The 20,769-nt window shown below is 44.1% G+C and overlaps 1 protein-coding gene across 3 annotated transcripts in view; it reads left to right on the top strand.

Annotated features, from left to right (window-relative positions):
• Window positions 1–20,769, top strand: part of LOC126248170 (nuclear hormone receptor FTZ-F1 beta) — a 440,744-nt gene that overhangs the window by 351,117 nt on the left and 68,858 nt on the right. For all 3 annotated transcript variants that reach the window (XM_049948931.1, XM_049948933.1, XM_049948932.1), the window contains 2 exons: window positions 17,842–17,874; window positions 18,475–18,609. In XM_049948931.1, the coding sequence (XP_049804888.1) occupies window positions 17,842–17,874; window positions 18,475–18,609 (168 nt within the window). The remainder of the gene's footprint in view (window positions 1–17,841; window positions 17,875–18,474; window positions 18,610–20,769) is intronic.

Here is a 20,769-nt window from a genome sequence, read left to right as displayed (position 1 = left end):
ATCGTAAGATTACGCTATGAATTAAATCGGGATCAATGGAAAATGCGTTCAAGCTGTAGCAGTTGAGCTGCGCCGTCCGCCGCCGCAGGGCGACAGCAAACACTCGACGCGATTCTCCCGCTGACAGCGTGTTGCTGGCAGGCGGCCTACAGTAATAACAAATATCGCGACAGCCAAAACATACTTCACACCGTGTAATAGCGTCACGCGTTGGTCGATACCGTGTCCACAATTCGTTTTTTACGGCAACACAGTGTCCTTTCCTTATACCTGGATGTTAAAGAAGTGTCATTCTTACGGTCTAACTAAAAATGCTCGGGAAAAGTTCACGACGTTTCCATTTCCCATACGAGACGAACGGTCATCGTGCTGAAAGCCTGAATCGTATGTTGACACATTTAAGAAATTTTCAGAATATGATTCGGTGGAATTCATGTGCACTCCTGTCCCGTTCTTTACCGAGAGAAGTCTCCAGACGTAAACGAAACTTTGGGCGCACGCCAAGAGAGTACTAAAGGACAATTGCTTTTCATAGTATGTATATGAATGAGGTGAAGGATGCCGCAGAAAGTTCTGTGAAGTTTTTCGCGGTTGACGAACTAGAAGTCTACTCCAAACGTCTTTATATTGCAGAAACTCGTCCAGCAGGCTAGCCATGTCTAGTCAGACTTTATCGAAATCTCCAGGCGTCACAGTACCGTAGAAACTGCATGAAGCTGTCTGCGTGATCGTAACATGTTTCTACTCTAGAGGAGAACACTGACGAGGACGTATCGGTCCATTTTTGCAAAATGCTATGGTTGTAACGCTGAGCAAACTGTGAGAATCACTTTCCAGACTAAACCGTGACTTTTTTAACAAGACACTACTCCACTGTTCCTGAATCTGCTCACGGTATTCCACATGATGCCTTTGAGTGGAAAGAATGCTATGTAACACCACTGTACAAACAAAGAAACGTCTAGAAGACGATGATGCGCAGTCGGGAGGTGTTTTGCTTCAGATGAATGTCCACGCTCTGGGTTGCTGAATATGGCCGACCTTTTCTCCACTGCCGTCGAATGTTTCCTTCCTTCCCGGAACATTCATCAGATTCTTTTGGGTCTTATCGCGCTGACTAACCTGCAAATGATCCGGTTACCTCTGACGTCATCCAGATGTGCTCACTCTGCCGTTCTGCTTCCTTACGACTCGAATACTGTGTGCTAAACACCCACAGCAAACATTTATAACTACTACTATATACAGTAATGCTACTTCTGTAAACAAATATTTCTAGTGTAGCTAAAACTTAAAATACTGACCTCGAAAGTAGTTTCTCGTCACTTCAAAATACGTTCACTTACGCGATCGCATACGTACAGGGTGGCAATTATTAAACTACACTATGTGATCAAAAGTATCCTGACACCTGGCTGAAAATGACTTAAAGGTCCATGGCTCCCTCCATCGGTAATGCTGGAATTCAATTCGGTGTTGGCCCACCCTTAGCCATGATGACAGCTTCCACTCTCGCAGGCGTACGTTCAATCAGGTTCTGGAAGTAGAATGAAATTTTCACTCTACAGCAGAGTGTGCGTTGATATGAAACTTCCTGGCAGATTAAAACTGTGTGCCCGACCGAGACTCGAACTGGGAACCTTTGCGTTTCGCGGGCAAGTGCTCAACTAACTGAGCTACCCAAGCACGACTCACGCCCCGTCCTCACAGATTCAGTTCTGCCAGTACCTCGTCTCCTACCTTCCGAACTTAACAGAAGCTCTCCTGCGAACCTAGGTAGTTTGGAAGGTAGGAGACAAGGTACTGGCAGAAGTGAAGCTGTGAGGACGGGGCGTGAGTCGTGCTTGGGTAGCTCAGTTGATAGAGCACTTGCCCGCTAAAGGCAAAGGTCCCGAGTTCGAGTCTCGGTCCGGCACACAGTTTTAATCTGCCAGGAATTTTCAGGTGATGGAAGGTTTCTTGGGGAATGGCAGCCCATTCTTCACGGAGTACTGCACTGAAGAGAGGTATCGATGTCGGTCGGTGAGGCCTGGCACGAAGTCGGCGTCCATAAAGACCGCCACAGGCCGTGCATTGTGAACAGGTGCTCGATTGTGTTGAAAGATACAATCGCCACCACTAACTGCTCTTCAACAGTGGGAAGCAAGGTGCTTAAAATATCAATGTAGGCCTGTGCTGTGATAGTGCCACGTTTAACAACAAGGGATGAAAGGTACCGCCATGAAAAACACGACCACATCATAACACTACCGCCTCCGAATTTTAGTGTTGGCACTACACACGCTGACAGATGACGTTCACCGGGCATTCGCCATACCCACATCCTGCCATCGGATCGCCACATTGTGTACCGTGATTCGTCATTCCACACAACGTTTTTACACTGTTCAGTCGCCCAATGTTACAATCCTTACACCAAGCGAGGCGTCGTTTGGCATTTACCGGCTTGATGTGTGACTTATGAGCAGCGCTCGACCATGAAATCCAAGTTTTCTCACTTCCTGCTTAACTGCCATAGTACTTGCAGAGGATCCTGATGCAGTATGGAATTCCTGTATGTTGGTCTGGATAGATGTCTGCCTATTACACATTACGACCCTCTTCAACTGTCGGCAGTCTCTGTCAGTCAACAGACGAGGTCGGCTAGTACGCTTCTGTGCTGTTCGTGTCCCTTCACGTTCCCACTTCATTTTCAATCGGGAACAGTGGACCAAGGGATGTTTAGGAGTGTGTAAATCTCGCTTACAGACGTATGAAAAGTGACACCCCATCACCTGACCACGTTCGAAGTCGGTGAGTTCCGCGGAGCGCACCATTCTCTCACGAAGTCTAATGACTGCAGAGGCCGCTGATATGAAGCACAATGCACCTAATATGTAAAACGTATGTTCCTGGGAGTGTCCGGATAGTTTTGATCACACAGCGTATATGAAAAAAGTAAATTAGTTACAAACTACGGCGTGCACACACTTTATCCAACATATTAACGTCACTACAGATATTCGGAAGTAGGTTATGACATGTTCGATATGCCTGCCATCATTGGTGACGATGTGGCGCATACCAATAGTGAAATTCGGCATGACGTGCTCAAGTGTCGGAATATCGACTCTGTCGATGGTGTCCTCAATGGATGTTTTCAACTCAGGAATGGTTTCGGGAGTATTGCTGTACACCTTGTCTTTAATATAGCCCCACGAAAAGGAGTCGCATGTGTTCAGACCTGGAGAATATGACGGCTAATCAAGGCGTATGCCAGTGGCATCTGGGTACCCCACAGCCGGAATTGGGTCACCAAAGTGCTCCTCCAGGACATCAAACACTCTCCTGCGTCGATGGAGTCGAGCTCCGTTTGCATCAACGACATCTCTTCGGAATCAGGGTCACTTTGGATAACGGGGTTGAAATAATCTTCCGAGGCCTTCACGTACCGGTCGATAGTGATCTTGCCATCAAGGAATATCTCACCGATTATTCCGTGACTGGACATTGCACACCACAGTCACTTGTTGAGGGTTAAGAGACTTCTTGATCGCGAAATGCTGATTCTCAGTCCCCCAAATGTGCCATTTTCGCTTATTGACGAACCCATCCAAATGGAAGTGGGCTACGTCGCTAAACCAAACCATAATGCGCATTTTAGATCCCATCATGCCCCGCGGCCATCAGCGCAGTTTGAATATCATAACGCAAACCATTCAGAAGTTATGACGATTTTATTCCATATAGTTCAATAATTGTCATCCTGTGTGATGGAAGTTTTATGAATGCTGTTTACGTCGTCCTGAAGTTTTACCACAGAAAAGTAAATGTCTGTCAGGGAATGGGTGCTTCGAAGGGGGGCGATTTTACGGATGTAAGTGAATATTGTAAAAACTTCAGAAAATAGGGAAAATAATGTCTTTAGCCTTTGTGCGGTTAGACATCTTACTGCTGTGTGGTGCATGAATGATATCAATTTCGTTAAGAATTACTGCCGAGTAACATAGCGCTAGTCACTGTCTCGTCTCTAGATCGCACACATTAAAGGAAGGTCACCCTCATCGAAGCAAGGCGATGATTGAAGATGAAGCAAAAACTTGCTCTTGACCAAAGAAAATGGAAGATTAGGGTTTAACGTCCAGTTGCCGACGAATTTATTAGTCTCACAGTCTTTATTTGGATACGTATGGGCATGTAAATCGGCGGTGTCAATTTTGGAGGAACCACCCCGGCATTCTTCGTAAGCAGTTAGAGAAAGCGCGGGCAACCTAAATCCAAATGACTCCCAGATCTCCTATAAGAATGTAGTCTGCCGCCTTGCTTAATCTCTGATCGAAACTGTAGTCACAACGGTTTTCTGTAAGTGAAAGTTGGGAACAAATACGGCATTGAAGCAACTACGCATAGCAAATTCTTACCTAATGAGAAATGGAATAGACCATTCTAAATAGTTTTAAAAAATTACTCCTATTAGGTACGTGTCTCCGTGAATGTGACACGCTACAATACGACGATGTCTGTTGTTGCTGAAAACCCGCAGACAGTAACTGCCAACTTCTAACCTAGAACAGACACACATTTCTTCCGACAGCAAGCGTCCATTGTTCATGTCTGTTTAGCGAAACTGGCTAGATTTGCAGGAAGTGACTCTCTCTCCATTCGGTAAGACAATTACGTGGACGTGGAACTAAGGTCTGGGAAGAAAGTTCTGCTGGTCATGCAAGCCTACGAAAACCGGGCGCCGTAGAGTTGGTGCACTTGTTCTTCCCCTGTTGTAATCAATAAAGTGACGTAAGGAAACAGAAATTCAAGACAAGTAGCTAGTTCGCATTCAGGATACAATAACATTCGGCCGGTTTCCTTCACAATTATTCCGCCGTCGGTACATCTGTTCCGTCGTCATTGAACTCGTAGTAGACAGATCGTTAAACTTTCATCCTCCTTTCTTCCTTCTCCATCGGACTTGATTCTTCCCTTAGGTTTTACCCTACTTGAACAAGATACACCGAATCTCAAGCAATTAGAGCGAACACTTTGTCGAGCAAGAAATGATATTGATTTATGTAAAATTTTTGACCTCACTGTTTATATTCTTCATCTTATTCTGCTGATTAGGGTTGTCCCTGTTTGCCAGCCTCATTGTGTGGATGTACTGGACCAACTGCTGTCCTATTTCTTTTGTGGTCGTCGAGATAGACGTTTCTCTTGCGGTCGCCCGTCTTCTCAAATTTTAGCTAAACATGTGGGGTCCATCTTCTCCAGATGGTCCTCCCACTTCCTTTTTCTTGTCTGTATCCACTTATTTACCTTTTGTTTTACACACTGTTCCCGTATCGGAGCATTTGTTCTTTCGTACCACATGGTTACTCCCGTGATCTGTCTTAATACCTTGATTTCCACTGCTGCTAACTTTTACGAGGATGAGTCAAATGAAAAACTTAAATTTGTAATAACAAATCGAAATTTCGCGCCGTTATTCTGCAAGTTGGTAAGCGTGCTACAAACAGCGCGTAGAATGGCCTGTAGGTGACAGCATAGCGCAGATGCACACATACCGTCGCAGTATCGGTATAAAGATGGCCGCCCCAGTTGCGACTTGCACCAGGGAAGAACAGCGTTCTGTTATTCGGTTTTTGCGTAGTGAAGGTGTGAAATCTATTGAAATTCATCGACGAATGAAGGTTCAGTACGGTAATGCATGTCTGTCTCAGCAGAAAGTCTACGAATGAAGTAGGAAGTTCGCGAATGGTGTGACTTCAGTGGAAGATGCTCCTCGTCGAGGTAAGGCACAATGAGTTGTGACTCCACACAACATTGCAGCAATTGAAGCCATAGTGAAGGAAAACCGCCGATTGACACTGAATGACATTGCAGCATGTTTACAGATTAGTCACGGGTCAGCACACCACATTGTGCATGATGTGTTCCAGTTTCACAAAGTGTCTGCAAGATGGGTGCCTCGGCAGCTGACTCCTGAAATGAGAGAACGACGTGTTGATGCTTGTGAAGTACTTCTTCGGCACTTTGAACGAGAAGGTGATGGCTTCCTTGCAAGAGTCGTTACTGGGGACAAAACGTGGGTTCACTTCCACCAACCGGAAACGAAGAGAGCGAGCAAGGAATGGCGCCATTCCTCATCACCAAAACCAAAGAAGTTTCGAACAGAACCATCAGCAGGGAGGGTTATGCTCACTCTCTCTTGGGATGAAAAAGGCGTCATTTTGAGCATTACGTGCCTAGTGGGACCACTGACACCAGTGCATCATACACAGATCTCCTAAAAAATCATCTGCGGCCTGCAACCAAATCAAAGTGACGTGGATTGCTATCAGCAGGTGTCCTTTCGCAACATGACAATGCAAGGCCCCACACTGCCCGTACAACAGCTGCAACAATCACAGACCTGCATTTTGAGTGTCTTCCTCATCCACCATACTCACCAGACCTTGCCCCAAGTGATTTCCATGTGTCTGGACCACTCAGAGACGCAATGGGAGGAAAGAAGTTCCGTTATGATGAAGAGGTACGCCACGCAGTGCATAAGTGGTTGCGCGAACTACCAAAAGAATTTTTTTCTAAAGGAATTTATGCACTTTGTATGCGCTGGAGGACTTGGATTGAGCGTGCGGGAGATTATGTTGAAAAGTTATATAGCTTTGTACCACTTCTGCACAAGAAATAATATTTAAAAAAATATTTAAGGTTTTCATTTGAGTCACCCGCGTTTTTTTTTCTGCTGCATATGTCAAAACATGACGCACCATTGTCTTATATATATTTATTTTCCCCTCAGTTGTCATAAATTTGTTTCTCCATATAGCCTTTGTCACTTGATTTTTCACTTCCATGGTTAAGTCTCTATTGCTGGTGATAACAGTCCCTAGATAATTAAATCTCATCACTTGTTCAATTGACACACCACCTACTTCTAAATGTCATCGTACAGGTGGTTATGATATTAACATACTACCAAGTCTTTTTAGATGAAATTTTCGTGTTATATTGCTTGGCTGTTTTATTAATTGGTGAAGTAGCCTTTGCAGATTATCGTCATTATTTGCTATCAGCACAGTATAATAAGCCTCGGAACAGGACTATGTATAATTGCACGAAAATCATACAGGATGTTTGAAAATTCCCTTTACAAACTGTGGTACGTGTAGCAGATGACGCGGGATAATAATTTGACTAGGAACTCATACAAGGGTTCTACCGTTCACGTGCTACAGAAGTGTGTGCACTGAGTGATGTAGTGCTACGCTGGTCATTACTACTTTGTACTTAACTGACTAGTCAGGCAAAAACCACATTTCTGGCCATTTTAAGCTACTAATACCATACATCGGCCTTCATTTGATGAAGAATTTTCTGATAATGTAATTTTGGAGCACAGCATTGTATGGATCTGGTGCTATAGGAAGATATTGAAAATTAGGTGGATTGGTAAGAAATGAGGTTCTCCGCGGATCGGTGAGGAAAGGAACGTAGGAAGAAGACTGACAAGAAGGAAGAGGGCGGCAGGACATGTGTTTAGACATCATAGGGAATAATTTGCACGGTACTAGAGAGAGTTGTTAAGAGTAAAAACTGTAGGGGTAGACAGAAATTGGAATAAATCCAACAAATATTTAAAGACATTGGGTGCAAGTGGTACTCTGAGATCAAGTTGACACAGAAGAGGAAGTCGGGGCAGGCCGCACAAAATCAATGAGGAGACTGATGACCCCCAAAAAAATTGTGGTGACGATGAACAGTACTAGGGCAGCAAAACTCATGTCATGTACGACACACTCCACGTCTTTCCCTATGCTGGTGGTCCACATCGCGTTCTACAACAGCTGTCGGCGCTAAGCATTGTTAGCACGTTAGTTAGCTGCTTACAATTGTAGTAATTAGTATGGTCGCAGTAAATTCCCACCTATCTTTAACCCAGCTGAGAGTGGAACACGTTCTACATGTTGACCGATGCAACATAAAACAGTAGGTGTTTGGACATGAACTCTTATTCATACTTTCATGTCCTACTAGTTTGTAAGGAGAATTTAGAAACCCCTTGCATATTACTGTTCTGCTACACAGTCGTACTGTCAGTATTTATGCATAAAGAAATGTGGGACTATTGTTATTCGAGATTGATACCTTTAAACAATAATCCATTTGGTTAAACTCTTTTTCGTAGATGTATATTCTGCTGTCATTCCATATTCAATATTTATTTTTTCCCCCTAAGCGTACAAGCGGATTTGGTACATGCCTAATGGAGATTTTTGCTGATTTCAGCTTGAATAATATCTCCATTTTTGGTGTCCAGAAACTGTGGAGTTAATTTGCACGGAACGTCTACCATATCGAGCTAAACGTGGAAAGTCGCTTAAAATGCATGATTGATATGATTTCACAAACGGTGACAAGGATTTTATAAAATCCAATCTCGGTGTATTACATCTGCATTTTTAGCACCCAATGTGATGATTTTATCTCTTAAGAGGAGCACAGAGAGAATTAGAGAGAGAGAGAGAGAGAGAGGGGGGGGGGGGGGAGAGTCTTTTGAAAACAAATTAAGAATTTGCATAGAAAGCCAAGCAGTATTGTTTCTTAGAACAAGCCCTAACAGAGATACATTGCAGCGTCGCGTATTCCGAAAACTGCAACAACATGTCACAGCTGTTAATTCATTTAGAGAAATATCGACAATCTGCCCTTTGCTCTTCTTAATAATAATAGTAGTTATTATTATTATTAATCATTTGATCATTTTGTACAGTTATATAGACAAGTCACTTCTGAAACTGTATACAATACACATAATGTAGAAATATGAAACTGAACAAAATACAAAAACATTGAAAATCGATTGTTATTATCCACCCACGTATTTAATTACTTCTAGAGTTATATGTATATTCAGGGCATTTTTAAATACGCCCTAAAATAAGCGTCTATCGAGGGCCTTGAAGGCATTTCGAAACGCATTCCCTTGTTCAGAATCTCCGGCTCTCCGTAATAAACGTCTACGAAAAGAACGCAGACATGTGACGGAAAAATGTATTCGTTATCGCAGTCTTCTGTGCCTATGAAGCATATTTTCAGGCAGACTCTGCATGCTCATCGGTAATTACAAAAAGGAACAAAAAGGGAGTGGAATCCTATGTGTATTTAACTGCACGAAGATTTCTGGGTTCGACAATTAGTGAAGGTATTTACAGCTGTTGTAGTATTGCTTTCTGACATTTTCTCGAAGTCAAGACGAGTAAAGGAAAAACAGCGTTTCAGACGTAACAATTTTAGCTTTTGTCTCGCTTATATAAAGTACTTTACTGCTGACTGAACTACCCGTTATCGGAGAATGCAGGAAACCAACAGGAAGTATGTACGTACCTTGGATAACAGCACCATTTCCTAAAGAGCCAGTAATTAAAGATGATTGACGTGGCGAAAATTGCATGTGCATATTTCAGCTGTGATTTTTACAAGCTTGGTTACGTAAGAACGTTTAGACTGCTCAGGACGAGACAGATTGACGGCAAGACCGCATGATATGTTTCTTTACCCAAGTCCATACTTTTTTACGGATATCATCCTCAAATACCACATTAATAACTGGAGTGACGGAGTAGTACGTAGGCTGTTTATTACTTCAAAAGTAATCACTTTATCGAAAAATGTTTGCGGTTGCCTGCGGAATCACGACTATATCCAGGCGTGCCTCGCTTTGTCCGAAGCAAATCGACGGTCACGAATGTCTGCCTATAGGGCCCCAGAAATATGGAAATCGCCGTTGCACATCCTCCATATAGTCCCGATCTCTCCCCATGCGATTTCCATATTTTTGGAGCCCTACCACTTGCACCCAATGTCTTTAAATATTTGTTGGATTTATTCCAATTTCTGTCTACCCCTACAGTTTTTACTCTTTACAGCTCTCTCTAGTACCGTGCAAATTATTCCCTATGATGTCTAAACACATGTCCTGCCGCCCTCTTCCTTCTTGTCAGTCTTCTCCCTACGTTCCTTTCCTCACCGATCCGCGGAGAACCTCATTTCTTACCAATCCACCTAATTTTCAATATCTTCCTATAGCACCAGATCCATACAATGGTGTATTGGACACGTGCACCAACTGGCAGTTCTTCAACTCAGATTAGATTCCTACTGTTACCATCATTTATTTTATTTTATTCCCATCACAGTTAAGCTATTAATTATAGAATTTAAATATATTAACGAAATTCGTGGCCGTCGATTTGCTTCGAACGAAGAGATGCACTCATGGGTACAATCATGATTCCCTATGCAATTGTAAACATTTTTGGATGGAGGTGTTGACCGCCTTCTCTCAAAGAGGGATAAATGTGTCAAAAGTTACGGCAATTACTTTTGAAATAATAAACAATTTACTAGCTTCTTTTTCATGTCACGTTTTCATTTGACTCCCTCTTACACAAGTAGTAGCTAGGAAAGCAACAAGAAACCAAAGGTAACTAATAGATTAATTGACCATCGTATCCAATGAATCAGGCGCTTTCTTACTAATTTCAAATGGTTAGACTGCAACTTTGTAGTTATTTAACCGACAGTATTTTACGATCACATTTCGTCCAGCTATCAAAATTAATTAATTAGTTCATTAATTTTATTATACCTGCAATTATAGCTTAACGTACAGCACACTAGCTTGCGAGACATGGAGGTGAGTCGGGCCCGAATCAGATCCGCACGCCGGGTTAACGACGTTCGATATGATATATCGATTAGCGTGAATATATTTTTAGGCCATATACTTGTCACCTACCTAAGTCCTTCAAGGACTTTCTGCAGATGCTCAAGACAGTAGTACATGAACAGTCGACCAGCGTCAACCTTTACGCAATGTTGTTTCCCGGGCGTCGGACCGTAACTATCTGTCATTTGTCGAAGTTGCTTATGTCATTGAATGTCCCCATTTGTGACCCGTATACAGAGTGATTATAATCAATCTTTCGGTACTTGAGAGGGCCCCCAGGAAAAGTGAGTTGCCGTAGGACAATGAAACTTCGTGGAATCATTTGTAAGGACATGCGGAAGAAAAATGACAATAGACCATTGAAAGAATCACACTTAATTTCTACATGAGAGGGTTTTTGTTGCTTGTGTACACGTTTATGTTCCATATTACAAACGTTGCTCAGTTTGACGACCATCGGCAGTAGAGATACCGTGTTGCAATTGTTCGCAGCACTTCTCGAACGGTGGACCATGGAATGTTCAGGTGTCGTGACACAGCTCGTCCACCCTTTGAAGATGGCACATTGCGTCCGGCATTCTCAGCCATGGGAACAGTAACATCTTCAGCAGTTTTTGGTGCAGTTGGCCGTCGGCCTCTCCCTAGAGCAGTTCACAAATCAACAGTTATCCGAACTCGCGAACCATATTCTTCAACCTCGGTACGGAAAGAGGACCTCTCTCTATTCCTTTAATTCGTCGATACTCGCGGAAAGCTGTTGCTGTTGTTTTGATAAACAACTTTACGAGTGAAGCCTTGCTCTTGCCCAGACCTATGTTGAGTGTCCGCAACTGTAATGCAAACTAATGTTTGCGTCACAATCCAATTTCGCCGTACCAGTGCTGCCGCCTAATGGCAAGTCATGGCACTAACACTACTAGCAACGCATATCCTTCAGCGCACAGCCTGAACATCATTCCTATAAAGTTTCCACATCTACATATATACTCCGCTAGCCACCAAGCGGTGAGTGGCAGAGGGCGTAATTCGTGCCAAAGTCATATTTCCCCCTGCCGGCCGCGGTGGTCTCGCGGTTCTAGGCGCGCAGTCCGGAACCGTGCGACTGCTACGGTCGCAGGTTCGAATCCTGCCTCGGGCATGGATGTGTGTGATGTCCTTAGGTTAGTTAGGTTTAAGTAGTTCTAAGTTCTAGGGGACTGATTACCACAGCAGTTGAGTCCCATAGTGCTCAGAGCCATTTGAACCAATCATATTCCCCCCCCCCCCCCCTCTGTTCCACTCGCGGATCACGCGAGAGAAAAACGACTGTCTGAACGCCTCAGTACTAGCTCCTACTTCCCTTATCTTTGAATGGTGATCATTGCGCGATTTGAAAGTTGGTGGTAATAATACCAGTTCTACATCCTCGGTGTAGATCGGATTTCGGAATTTAGTGAGCAGCCGTCTATCTGCAAGAGTGTCCCACTTCAAACTTTCTATGAGATTTGTAACGCTCTCGCGATGGCTAAATGTACCAGTCAAGAATCTTGCCGCTCTTCTTTGGATCGTCTCAATCTCCTGAATCAGACCCAACTGGTAAGGGTCCCATACAGACGAACAACGCATTGTAAGCGATTTCCTTTGTTGAAGGACTGCATCGCTTCAGGATTCTACCAATAAACCACAATCTAGAGTTCACCTTACCCGTTACTTGTGTAATCTGATCATTCCATTTGAGATCATTTCGAATAGTCGCACCCAGATACTTGACTGACGTTACCGCTTCCAAAGACTGGGCATTTACGTATTTTGTACTCGTACATTAATGGGGATTTTCGCCATGTCGCAGTAGGTTACACTTACTAATATTGAGAGATTGCCCGTCCTTACACCACGCATTTATTTTCTGCAAATCCTCATTGATTTGTTCACAACTTTCGTGTGATACTACTTTCCTGTAGACTACAGCATCATCGGCAAACAGTCTAAGGCCGCTGTCAATACCATCAACCAGATCGTGTATGTAAATCGTAAAAAGCAGAGGACCTATTACGCTGCCCTGGGGCACACCTGAAGTTAAGCTTTTTTCTGTTGAAGTCACCGCGTTCAGGACGACATACTGCTTCCTGTCTGTTAGAAAACTTTCTATCCAACCGCATATGTCATCGGATAGACCGGAAGCGCGCACTTTTTGTAGCGGGCGACAATTTGGTACGTAAACGATAAATAGTTTACCGTCTACACTAAATCAAGCAGCGAAAGTATGATAATACCACCCTGTATCCACTAGACTGATTCCGCATTCGCTCTGGTTCGCTTGTATCTTTTCCTTACCACGTAACGTGTCCGTTACACCCAGGCGGCTTTCAGTTTCGCGTTGGACAGTGGTCATAATATTTTGTCTCATCGGTTTATATACACACCTTAATAACAATTTGTTTCGCATTTCCACTTTCTTTAACGGCTGTACTGGCGCAGCAGGTACTACAGTCTTAACTGCTCAGTAATAGCGCACCGTCCTACACATTAACAGAGTTTTGGTTGCTACAAAACTGACAAACGATTGTGTATAAAAACAGTAAGTGGGAAGCGGCACGTGGAACTTCTCCCTAAGGGGCAGAGAAACGTACAACCCGCCAGTTACAGTCAACAAATGACATTCGATTCTTTTACCACGACCAGATTCAGACTTCCGGCTAAAAAACTGTAATTGTGTGACCCGTTTAGTTTAAAGTTATCGGGCACTTTCACTGTATACAAGGTGTTCCACAATTCCTATTAGAGGCTTTTAGGGGTTGCTGAGGGGACTTAAGAGTCAGTGGCGGCTGGTTATCATGTGCTGACGTGCTACCGCACGCTGTAAATATCGCGCTTAAATTACGTTACTTCTCTTTGAGTGCAAACCACAAATCACGTTAAAGTAGGCAATTTCTCGTGGAATGCGAGCCGGAAATGGCATTAAAGGTACGCCATTTCTCTTCGAGTGCGAGCCGGAAATTGGATTAAAGGTACGCCATTTGTCTTCGAATGCGTGCCTGTATAGAAATAAACGCAAACAAGTTTTGTAGCGCTCTCTCCGCGATAACTGGAAACCAGTGTCGAGTGCTGAAATGGTCAGCCGCAATGTGATCAACTCAGAGAAGGGACGCAGCTGTCTATATTCGACTGTCCATGTTCTGATGTGGCGTCATCGCTTCAGGCACTATGAGAGTTACGGCACCGCGTCAATATTTAATTTAATTTAATTAATTAATTTATTTATTTTGAAAGTGCGTGTAAAGTATTGTGCAAGCGTAGAGTATGAGGTATTTTTGAGGAGCAGTTAGCGTGACGGTGCCGTGGTGTATTGGACACGTGCTCCAACTGGCAGTTCTTCAACTCAGATTAAATTCCTACTGTTACCATCATTTATTTTATTTTATTCCCATCACAGTTAAGCTATTAATTATAGAATTTAAATATATTAACAAGTCCAGTTGATATACATAAACAGTTTAGTTATGATAACTACCCTCGTAAGTAAAAAAAAAAGCTAGTATACGAGGAAATCTAGTATGAAAGTGTATGAAAAAAGTTGGATCTGCATGAGTGATGTTCGCAATGCACTTTCCGCTTTCGATGTATGTTGTTTGGGAACAGTGATGCGTGGGGTACAGAGGGGAGTGACAAACCTAGGACATGCTAATGCACTAATAAGGCCGGCCGAAGTGGCCGAGCGGTTCTAGGCGCTACAGTCTGGAACCGCGCGACCACTACGGTCGCAGGTTCGAATCCTGCCTCGGGTATGGATGTGTGTGACGTCCTTAGGTTAGTTAGGTTTAAGTAGTTCTAAGTTCTAGGGGGCTGATGACCTGAGAAGTCAAGTCCCATAGTGCTCAAAGCCATTTTGCATTAATAAAAAAGAAAGCGGAATTCATAAACATAAAAACTACATACTAGATCTGAGTGCATTAGCTAAAGCTAATATCGCAACAATATTAAGTCGCGCCGATCATGATGCCAGAGTCAAACAAAGTCTTTTGTAATATTGTAGCACATTGGTAAAATTTTTGCAAGAGACTCACTGTTACTAGATGAAGTTTTGATAAGTAACACATATGCAGAAATAAATGTTTGAAGATCGGTTCACTACCAAATCTTCCAGTCCACGGTACACAAATAAACTGAAAGAAAGGCGTCATTGTCAGCCCATGTTGCAATTACGTCACATAGGCCTATTATTTTTGTCCGACTACGACAAGGGCTGCGAGAAACTGGTACGTTCGAAACTAGAATGGTTGACTGAGGTGTTCCACGGACGCACCGCAAGCTCTACTTTGAAGAGGACGTCCTTCATCACGCAGAACGGAAGCCAACGAGCACGTTAAACACTGCTCATGCCGCTGGCTCCTGTGGAGCACACAGGTCAGAGCTTGTCGTCTCTGGTATGCGTGCAGTGAAGCGATCCGTTCTTCAAATTTGACATGGGTTTCTTATCTATTAAGCCAATGGCCTTGCCGCGGTGATTACACCGGTTCCAGTCAGATCACCGCAGTTAAGCGTTGCCAGGCTGGCCTAGCACACGGATGGGTGACCACCCGGTCTGCCGAGCGCTGTTGGCCAGCGGGGTGCACTCAGCCCTTGGGAGGCAAACTGAGGAACTACTTGATTGAGAAGGTACACTACTGGCTATTAAAACTGCTACACCACGAAGATGACGTGCTACAGACGCGAAATTTAACCGACAGGAAGAAGATGCTGTGATATGCAAATGATTAGCTTTTCAGAGCATTCATACAAGGTTGGCGCCGGTGGCGACACCTACAACGTGCTGACATGAGGAAAGTTTCCAACCGATTTCTCACACACAAACAGCAGTTGACCGGTGTTGCCTGGTGAAACGTTATTGTGATGCCTCATGTAAGGAGGAAAAAATGCGTACCATCACGTTTCCGACTTTGATAAAGGTCGGATTGTAGCCTATCGCGATTGCGGTTCATCGTATCGCGATATTGCTGCTCGCGTTGGTCAAGATCCAATGACTGTTAGCAGAATAAGGAATCAGTGGGTTCAGGAGGGTAATACGGAACGCCGTGCTGGATCCCAACGGCCTCGCATCACTAGCAGTCGAGATGACAGGCATCTTATCCACATGGCTGTAACGGATCGTGCAGCCATGTCTCGATCCCTGAGCTAACAGATGGGGACGTTTGCAAGACAACAACCGTCTGCACGAACAGTTCGACGACGTTTGCAGCAGCATGGACTTTCAGCTCGGAGACGATGGCTGCGGTTACCCTTGACGCTGCATCACAGACAGGAACGCCTGTGATGGTGTACTCAACCACGAACCTGGGTGCACGAATGGCAAAACGTCATTTTTTCGGATGAATCCAGCATCATGATGGTCGCATCCGTGTTTGGCGATATCGCGGTGAACGTACATTGGATGCGTGTATTCGTCATCACCATACTGGCGTATCACCCGGCGTGATGGTATGGGTGCCACTGGTTTCACGTCTCGGTCACCTCTTGTTCGCATTGATGGCACTTTGAACAGCGGACGTTACATTTCATTCGATCCCTGCGAACTTTACATTTCAGCAGGATAATGCACGACCGCATGTTGCATGTCCTGTACGGGCCTTTCTGGATACAGAAAATGTTCGACTGGTGCTCTGGCCAGCACATTCTCAAGATCTCTCACCAACTGAAAACGTCTGGTCAATAGTGGCTGAGATACTGGCTTGTCACAATACGCCAGTCACTACTCTTGATGAACTGTGGTATCGTGTTGAAGCTGGATGGGCAGCTGTACCTGTACACGCCATCCAAGCTCTGTTTGACTTAATGCCCAGGCGTATCAAGGCCCTTATTCCGGCCAGAGGTGGTTGTTGTGGGTACTGGTTTGTCAGGATCTATGCACCCAAATTGCGTGAAAATGTAATTACATGTCAGTTCTAGTATAATATATTTGTCCAATGAATACCCGTTTATCATCTGCATTTCTTCTTGATGTAGCAATTTTATTGGCCAGTAGTGTAAAATGTGTGTGAATTCCTAAGGGACCAAACTGCTGAGGTGATCGGTCCCTAGACTTGCACACTAGTTAAACAAACTTACGCTAAGAACAACACACACACACCCCCATGCCCGAGGGGCCGCGCAATCCGTGACATGGCGCTTCAAGCCGCGCGGCTGCGACTGAGAAGTAGAGGCTCCGGTCTCGTAAACTGACATACGTCAGGGAGAGCGGTGTGCTGACCACATGCCCCTCCGTATCCGCATCCAGTGACGCCGGTGGGCCTAGGCTGACACGGTGATACCATTGAGTCTTCATGGCCTGTTCGTGTGGAATTTTAGTTTAGTTTCTTATTTATTAAATGCTCTCCACAGTCCCTAGAAATCTGTAATAGAAATAGTCAAACACCTTGTATACCGTCTTATCCCAAGTAACTCTTCTTTGTTTCAATAAGCGAAGACACGTCTGCTTGTCCGAAGATTTCTTCCGCATGAAGAGCTCGTTCTGGAGTGGGGGGGGGGGGGTAATGAATGTAATAGTTGCCACAAGAGAAACGGGAAGAATGATATGATAATTGGTTTCGAAAGATGGCGAGGTACATTGAGTGAATGGCAGATTATTTAGAAGCAGTGTAATAAATGACGCTGTAATGTTAAACTTCACCGGTATCCTTTGTATATAGTTTCGCTTTTAAAGAAGCAGTTGATATATGTAGATAAAAATTTTTTTGAAAAATATGCAGCTGATAAAAATAATTAGAGTAACAGTAATCATAAGCAATATATTATGATTATGATATGATCAGACATGATAAACCCTGAAATGGACTGCTGATATTTGCTCATAATGACTGATGAGAAATGTGTAAGATCATAGACGCATTTATATGTGATCGATGCTGCAGCTAAAACAGTTATGTATTTGCACCCAAGAAACCTTCCTTTAACTTTGTTGTGTAAGTTCTTGACGAAACTGGTTGTCCGTGAATAAACATGCATTACAGAAGCTTTTGGTGGTTCCATGAAGCCATAAAAATATTTTATGTACAAGATGAGTAGTCTCTGAATTACTAAGACTTATGTATATTAGTTAAAGTAGCTAGACGAAATTTACTACATAGGAAAATTCACACAATTTTTTCTTTTATATTTTTCAGGAAGAAACAACAAGTATTACTCATCCTGCAATGGTAAGTGATACTTCACTATTGATAAAGTAACATAACTTTTTTGTCTCAGAAATTTTTTTCCTGAAGAAAGGTTGGCTTCTTGTTCCTAGAATACGTATCATAGACTCATTAACATATTAATTATTGTGGGTAATGGTTAATAACAAGCAGAGATCTACCGACCATGCCAATCAGATTTTAGCGCAGGTTCCATTTTCCCACCAGTTAAGTTTCATTTGTGAGAGAATTTGGTAACAACAGTAAAAACACTGTTTACAATGTAATTACTTCTTTTTGTGTCAACGGTTTCATATTTTAACATCAACTTCACTATTTTAAATTTCTTAATATTTTCACCACCTAATATCTCTGACTGTCGCATATTATTAAACTGCGACTGCGACTGTCAGTCGTCACCTAATTATATCCTACGAGGCCAAAAACGGTTTAGTGGGTAAATAAAAGTTATGTAGACTGTTTCTTTTATGTTAAAATAAGTTTTGCGCCAAGGAAGCCCCACAAATAACAGATTTTTCATTTTTGCTAGCAAGCACTCAGTATTATTAAATGTTATGGAGCTTTTGTGGGAGCGTAGGTGTGTGACCGTTTATGATTCGGCAGGTAACGCGCAGGCGGAGGTGAGCAAAGCACCCAGCGAGCCTCTCAAGACGCCGAGCACCGCCAACGTCATGCCTTCGCAGGACGAAGACGACGCCTCGGGTTCCGACGGCGAAGTCAGCAAGATCGACTTCACAGGTAACTTGCTATTCTCTAATGTAGCTTTCTTCATTAAGGCATTCTTTTCTTTCACTGACACCAAGACTGACTGATGAGGATGGTGATGTTTCGTATGTGGGACGCTCAACTGCTCGGTTATCAGCGCCCGTACAAATTCCCAACCATTGCTCAGCCCAATTTTGCCACTTTCATGAATGATGATGAAATGATGAGGACAGCACAAACACCCAGTCATCTCGGGGCAGGGCAAAATCCCTAACACCACCAGGAATCGAACCCGGGACCCTGTGCTCGGGAAGCAAGAACGCGACCGCGAGACCACGAGCTGCAGACAACCAAGACGGACTGTAGTAAGAAACATATTCAAAGCCAACATAGCAAAACCCGTAGTTCGGTACTTTAATGAGAAGTGGAACATGAAGGAAGGAAGAAATAAAAATTAGGGCTTAACGTCGCGTCTACAACGAGGCCGTTAGACACTGACAAGGGAACCTCCCCATCACACCCACGTCAGATTTAGTTATAAGTTGGCACAGTGGATAGGCCTTGAAAAATTGAACACAGATCAATCGAGAAAACAGGAAGAAGTTGTGTGGAAGTATGGAAAAAATAAGACAAATAAACAAACTGAGTAGTCCATGCCCAAGATAGGAAACACCAAGGAGAGTATAGGCCCAGGAGCGCCGTGGTCCCGTGGTTAGCGTGAGCAGCTGCGGAACGAGAGATCCTTGGTTCAAGACCTCCCTCGAGTGAAAAGTTTAATTTTTTTATTTTCAGGCAATTATTATCTGTCCGTCCGTCCGACGCGAGGTAATTGCGCCGTAGTATGGGGACGCTACACCTAAACAAACATCGAAACACACGACGTCAGTCGACTACAGCGCAACGAGGCTCCCTGGCTGGCAGTTGACTGTTCGCTACTTTGGACGAGAGTGCATTAAATACGTGAGATGTATTCCGTGGGCAATATCAATCCAGCAAATATAGCGGACGGACGGGCAGATAATAATTGTCTGAAAATAAAAAATTAAACTTTTCACTCGAGGGAAGACTCGAACCAAAGACCTCTAGTTCCGTAGCTGCTCACGCTAACCACGGGACCATGGCGTTCGTGAGCTCACACTCTCCTTGATGTTGCCTATCTTCCACATGGACTACTCAGTTTGTATATTTTGCTTATTTTTTTCATAGTTCCACACAACTTCTTCCTGTTTTCTCGATTGATCCGTGTTTAGTTTTTCAAGGCCTATCCACTGTGCCAACTTATAACTAAATCTGACGAGGGTGCGATGGGGAGGTTCCCTTGTGAGTAAAAGCTTAGATTGGGGAAAGAAGGCGGTTGTGTGCATTCCATACGAACCGCCCCGGAATTTGCCTTAAGCAAAAACTGCGGAAATTCTAAATATAGACGGCCGGCTCGAAATTTAAACTGCCGTCCAGTTTTGACACTTCTGTACCACCATTGCTCGATAATATGAGCACCCTGAAACACTGGTCTTACACGAATGTAGTCTCATTCACATGCGGTAGGCGTACACTGATCAGCCAGGATGCTGTGACCGCCCACCTGATAGCCGGTATGTCCACCTTTGGCACGGATAACAGCAGCGACGCGTCGTGGCATACAACCAGTGAGGCCTCGGTAGGTCGCTGGAGGGAGTTGGCACCACATTTGCGCCGGCTAGGGTGACCGATCGGTTCTAGGCGCTACAGTCTGGAACCGCGCGACCGCTACGGTCGCAGGTTCCAATCCTGCCTCGGGCATGGATGTGTGTGATGTCGTTAGGTTAGTTAGGTTTAAGTAGTTCTAGGGGACTGATGATGACCTTAGAAGTAAAGGTCCCACAGTGCTCAGAACCATTTGAACCACATTTGCTCACACAGGTTACCTAATTACTGTAAATCCCAGGGATGGGGGGGGGGGGGGGGGCGGATGAGCTCTGACGCCACGGGTAATCACGTCTCGACTGGGTTCTCACACTGCTGGCCTTGTAACATGTCGCTTTTTCTTGGTGAAAAATGTCACAACCGACGGGAAACATGATCGTCGCCGGGCGCGGTGGCCGTGCGGTTCTAGGCGCTCAGTCCGGAACCGCGTGACTGCTACGGTCGCAGGTTCGAATCCTGCCTCGGGCATGGATGTGTGTGATGTCCTTAGGTTAGTTAGGTTTAAGTAGT

The sequence above is a fragment of the Schistocerca nitens genome, chromosome 3 (genome assembly GCF_023898315.1).
Source record: "Schistocerca nitens isolate TAMUIC-IGC-003100 chromosome 3, iqSchNite1.1, whole genome shotgun sequence".
Lineage (NCBI taxonomy): Eukaryota > Metazoa > Arthropoda > Insecta > Orthoptera > Acrididae > Schistocerca > Schistocerca nitens.
Note: the sequence above shows the minus strand (reverse complement) of the source record. Positions and strands in the feature narration are given on the sequence as shown.